Below are 6000 nucleotides of genomic sequence, written 5' to 3'. Positions count from 1 at the left end.
TGTTATTATTATTTGTGCCTTTGCACCACTGCCAACGCAGCAGCAGCAGCAGTATCACCAACTAATTCGCTTCGCACTAAACGCATACACGACGTATACGATGTGAGTATGTTTTGATGTGCGCACTATCCTTGAAACCTCATTGGGCTGCACCAGAGACGGCCTCTTTTTAATGGCTTCAGCGGTGCTTGCAGACCAAAGATCGCCAAAAGACAAACAGCACACGGACGACGCACCCAAAGCATGAATAGCTCAGGTTAAGAAGTTATATATTTCTATGGGACCCTTTTGCCACGATCATCGCGCGTTTTTAGATGCACTTTTCCTACATCAGGAAGCCACTGCAGCGGATGCACCCTTTAATCATCTAGATTTAAAACTCGTTTAATTAGAAATGTGTTCGGTCTTGAGTTTATCCTTTCCCCGAACCTCCGATTATCACAGTTGGCTACGTGGAGTGTGAAATAAGTTCATACATTAGGGGCCGTCCATAAATGACGTCACGCACCTGGGGGGGGGGGGGTCAGACATTTGTGACGATGTATGACGAGGGAGGGGGGGTTGAGAAATGTGACGTCAAATCAAAATGCGCAACTTTAAATAAATATAGACAACACGTTCTACTTAATTAAATAGACTTTTTAATTAATGTTTTCTCCTACAACATCAGGGCAGTGGCGATTTAAATACGCACTACAATGACAATAGTTTAAAGCGATTTGAAGCATCTTTTATTTTGGGGGGGGGGGGCAGAGCTTTGTGACGTCATATTTGAGGGGGAGTCTGACTTTTTGTGACGGGGGGGGGGTCAAAAAATCGTCCAAAATCGCGTGACGTAATTTATGGACGGCCCCATACATCACAATACTGATACCACAAGAATGTGGTTATTGCATACTTGATACCTTCTAAAAAGTGTCTATTTGGTGTTTGAACATCTTAAAGCCTTCTGAATTTATGCCAAAAAGGGTAAATACTTGTTTCTTAACCATTCCATGATTTTCATATCCACAGTGAAATCATTCGTATTATTGGCACAACAATATAATGTAACCTGTTCTAGATTGGCCGTTACTAATCTGGCACGGGGGGACATCGAGTAAGCTTCGGTTATACTTCCCACGCCAAATCAAATCGACGAATGCTATAAATTGCAGCACTTGAGGTGGGTCCCTTAAAATGCACTGCATTGGACCAAAGTCAGCGGTCAGTATTTGTATAACTGCGATCTAATTGTAGAGCTCCTCTTATCTATGAATTGGGGGCGGGGGGGGCGAGTTAAGGATCCGGAATCGGCAATCAAACCACTAACGACCCAGAATCGCTTACTCGGGCAATCCCACCAACTCGCATATTGTGTGTGGGCCGTTTTTTTTTTAGGTTAGATCGCGTAAATATACGAGTCGTTCACCCATCACCAACTCACCCGACAGCCAATTTGTAAAGATTTGTCACGTAAACAAAACGTGATAATTGGTTACTAGTTCAGCACACCAGTGTGTATGGAGAGGGAGCCCACAACCTTTACAATTCCAGCAGTTGCGACGGTTCGCCGGACATTCCAATCAGCTTCGGGCGTTTTTGTTTTACGTGACAAATATTAAGAATTGACTGTCGGGTGGTGGTGGGTTAATGACACAACATTTATATTTACGAGATCTAACCTCTAAAAAAACCTTCAAGAATAATATTGGTCGCGAAAGCCCCATCACGTGTGTGTGGTCGTGCATCCGGGAGGAACGGTAGAGATTTATGAGGTGTTTAAGCAAAACCGCGCAGTTTAATAAAAAAAATATATAAACCACATTCAAGTTTTATTATTTTTTAATTAAAGAGAAATGTTGAGATCATGCGAGACAACACAAATTGTCTTCAATGAATGAACGTGGAAATTTACATCTTCACCACTATACACACCGCCCGTCCTATCGCAAAACCTTTTCCTGCCAACCCATACATTACATTCAAATAATTACATTATACACCAGCCCATTTTAAACAATATATTACAGTGCCACTACACAAAAAAAAATCCCCGCCACATCTATGAAAATCAAACTAACGAAAATTACTTTAGAAAAAAAAAAATGAATAAAACCTTTCAAATCAACGAATGCAATGATGAGTGGTTTGTCAGCAGTAGTTTTGCTCAAGGCGTCCGAGTGAAAATGTGAACACGTGTCGCTGCCAACACTCCGCCTGGTGAACTTGCTCAGATGACAAGAGTTCAAAATGTAAACCACATTGTCCGTCGAGACCCACTGGCAAACTGGGGTGTTATGTGGCCAAGTGAAGAGGACACGGGAACAACAAAAACATGCAGTTTGAGGAAATCAATATTCCTTAAAAGGTGTATAACCATGGTATCGTCAAAGTGGAAAAATGGCCAAAGGAATTAACACGACCTTCAAAGTGCCTTTGTGCTGTTGTTGATTAAGATCTTCATTATAGTGGTATATTTCCACTATTATTATTATTATTATTCGTATGACGCCTTGCAAATCCTTTTCGTTGTACGAGACTGATAGGTTTTTTTTTAAACAGTATGGGAATGATACAAAAGTTACACAAGAAAACCCTTCAATAAACACCATATAATCCGAGATTATCCATCAGCTGTTTATGCATTCAGGCAGACGGTGAAATAGAATTTTATTTTACATTCACATTTAGGAACAGCAACTTAAATAATACATCTAAAAGTAGTCCTGGAATCCATCCATTCCCCAGTGCAATAATATTAAAAAGTCACAACATAATTTATACAATCCCAGGGGTGAAATCGTGTTCCTGTATAAACATGAACAACATCTTCAAAAGCATCAATATCATCACCAGCAGCAGTTCTCACCAGGCAGATTTACTGGGTAGGCAGGAAAAAACAGACCTTGGACCGTCCGTTGCATTGTCATGTTTCAATTCTTTCCGACAAAAAATTTCGAGATTTAACGAAATGACGTTCATCCGTCATCAGTGACCCTTGCAAAAATTAACCAATGCGAATGAACCCGAAATATAACAGTTGTGCGTTACCATGCGGGACTTGTCGGCCCAATTGAAACACCTGGGCAAATTTCATTGGAGGGTTCCCCCCCCCCCAAAAAAAAACCTGGAGACAAAACCCGGAGCAGAGAGGATGATGCCCTTCGTGACAACTCGTGCTGAAGACTTCCGAGGACGAACGCGTGGTGGGAAGCGTCACGTAATCCATGCGCGTTCGCGCGATTCCCCCCCCACCCCAAATACTTGCTTTAACTTGAAAAATGTGACCAATGCTCCCGAGACAGCTGAAAGGACCTGGCGATGTTCCGTTTTACAGTAGACCATGCTTTTGACAATGCCCCTCAAATTTCTTTGGAGGCGTAGCAATCAAAACTTACGATTTCCCTAAGGAAATGTTGTGGATAATCTTGGTTTGGCTGGACAAGGAGCAATGTCACAGTAACGGCACACAGCACACGACGCATAAGCGCGCATGGGCTCATATTGCACATGGGCTCAGATCGCGCATGGGCTCAGATCGCACTTTGACAAGTGTGCACATTTATTCAAACCAACCGAGCGTCAGGGTATGTTCGCGCTTACGTTGGGACAAGTGTGCGTTGTTCTGAGTGCTCCGACGATGCCCTGGGGGGCTTGCTGGCGCTGCCCTGGGGGGCTTGCTGGCGCTGCCCTGGGGGCTTGCTGGTGCTGCCCTGGGGGCTTGCTGGCGCTGCCCTGGGGGCTCGCTGGCACTGCCCTGGGGGCTTGCTGGCGCTGCCCTGGGGGCTTGCTGGCGCTACCCTGGTTGCCCCTGGGGCTCGTTGTTATTGTTGTTATTGTCGGTGTTATTGATGCTCGGCCCACCTTGCTTGGTCCCAGGTGTTGCTCCGTCTCTCTCCGGCCACGGTTCCCGGTACTCACACCCCTCCCCCCTCTCGACACCACCATCTACCCGAGTATATAGTTTTTATTTTGTAAGTGTATTTGAAACATACGATTGCATTTAGTAGCAACGTACATTCAAGTTGTTGTTGATGTAAAGATGTAGCCAGGGCTTAATTTCTCAATAAATAATTTTCCACGTTGCTGGTAGAGCGGAGTAGACATGTAACCAGTAGCAACAGCGGGAAATAAACTGGATATGGTGTGCCAGGCACAGATACTGTTTCTGGGTCCCTATCTCAATACAAATTCAGCTGAAACTAATCCCGGATGTAGGCATGGTTTGGAGATGATGGACGGGGATTATAACCTAAAGTTGACCTCTATCGTGAAGGGAGCCAGACGTCATATATTCACTCTTACATTTCACCTCCTGTGCATGCTTGCCCCATCACAGGATGTCTCCCAAAAGTAAAGATCCCCCGTGGAGCCTTTCACATTTGGGGCAAGTGCTGCTAGCAAGCACCTATGAAGGTCAGCACAGCACACGAGGGGGTGGATGACCAGCAACACACCCGGCCGCCTTCATTTGCCCAGTGGCGATGTTTACATATCGCACCACGTAATTATTTGACGCTGAGTCGACCTAGAAGAGACCCAGGACCAGTTCAGATAATCGCCACACGTCTGCTGTTATGCTGAAACCCTTACGAGCAGATTTGCTGAGCTCCGTCAGCGAGGTTGCAGTAATTGGGATGACTCCTTTTTTTTTACAGATTACATTTTTAAAAATGACAGGAAATTAAACGTCATGACCTTCCCCGCTGCCATGTGCTTGCAAAGGCGGCTTAAGAAATTCCGCAAACGACTGGCGAACGCTCAGTAGCAAAAAGGCCTAACCATGAAAAGTTGGCTCCACCGAGTTCAACATCGCTGTTTAAACTCCGAATAAGTTTATATATATTTTGATATTTTCGTATAATATATAGCACGTTTTTGTATCAATTTAATCGTTTGCAAAATGGTTTTGATTTCGTCTGTTGGCATAAACCAGTGTTCTTCATTGCAAACCCCGCGGGGGCCACTGGTGGCCTTGAGTGCGGCCACCTGACGTGCGCCCCCCCCCCCCAACAAGACTGAAAACACCCCCCCCATCATCATCATCATCGTGCTGCTGTCAAACCCCAATGGTTTCAAACGTGTGACGGCCCTCGGACCTTGATCATGTCTTATTGGCGAAAGTGCCCCCCCCCCCACGCCGCCCTACCCCCCTGAAAATTAGTGGAGAACACTGGCATAAACAGTCCTACTAGCCGGTCGACGCTACTGCCGTTCACAATGGCCAACCACACAAGGCTCACGCGCTGCGTAAACGTAAGCGGGGGTTTGGGGGACGCGGAAGGGGGGGGGGGGGGAGGGGGCGAGGGACGGTCGATGGCGTCGCCGTGCACCTCGGCGCACCGTGGCGCTCGCTGCAGCCGAGGCGAATCCCCGGTGGTCACCGCGCGCTGGTCGAGCGTGGCGCTCGAGGGTTAAGTGTTACACCGGCTTAGCCGACAGGCCAAACGACGGCGATGCACGACGTCACCGTCACCGACAACGCAGGGACGGCGGCGGCGGCGGACTCTCCGAGCTGCTGCTGACTCGGCGCGGCTGTGGTCGCGACTCGGCGGTGTCGGAAACGGGCCGGTCGGCGAAGCTGCTGCTGCGGCGGCGGCGGCGGCGGCGTCGCCTCTTTGGAAACTTTTGTCGCTTGCAGCCGAAGGAATTTGGCGGTTGCGCCGATTGGCGGTTGCGCCGTCTCTTTCGTGGTCGCGGCGGTGGCGCCGGCGGTGGCGCCCGGCGGCTGCGATTGGGAGGGGAGAGCCGTCAGCCGTTGCAAGCATCGTCATCAACGTCGTCGTCATCGCCGCCACCTAGGACAGCAACGTGAGCGTAACGGGGCCCCTTGCCCTCTTGAGCGCCGCCACCGCCTCCTCGTGGGTCACCCCCTCCAGCGACTCCCCGTTCACCGACACGATCTGGTCCCCTCGCCGGAGCCTCCCGTCGTGACCGGCGGCACCCTGCCCAACGCGGGGACGGAAAAACACAATTACCGTCACCGGTGTTGTTACGTGAGCGTAAGTTGAATTTGGG

General features: G+C 48.2%; 1 protein-coding gene across 3 annotated transcripts in view; it reads right to left on the bottom strand.

Annotated features, from left to right (window-relative positions):
- Nucleotides 1-1806: 1806 nt before the first annotated feature.
- Nucleotides 1807-6000, bottom strand: part of LOC116948936 (multiple PDZ domain protein-like) — a 169847-nt gene continuing 165653 nt past the window's right edge. For all 3 annotated transcript variants that reach the window (XM_032966232.2, XM_032966236.2, XM_032966235.2), the window contains one exon: nucleotides 1807-5927. In XM_032966232.2, the coding sequence (XP_032822123.2) occupies nucleotides 5781-5927 (147 nt within the window). In that variant the 3' untranslated portion in view covers nucleotides 1807-5780. The remainder of the gene's footprint in view (nucleotides 5928-6000) is intronic.

The sequence above is a fragment of the Petromyzon marinus genome, chromosome 35 (assembly GCF_048934315.1).
Source record: "Petromyzon marinus isolate PM22_M1 ecotype Great Lakes invasive population chromosome 35, UKy_Petmar_22M1.pri1.0, whole genome shotgun sequence".
NCBI classification, from domain to species: domain Eukaryota; kingdom Metazoa; phylum Chordata; class Hyperoartia; order Petromyzontiformes; family Petromyzontidae; genus Petromyzon; species Petromyzon marinus.
The sequence above is the reverse complement of the archived record's forward strand: the minus strand, read 5'-3'. Positions and strand labels throughout refer to the sequence as shown.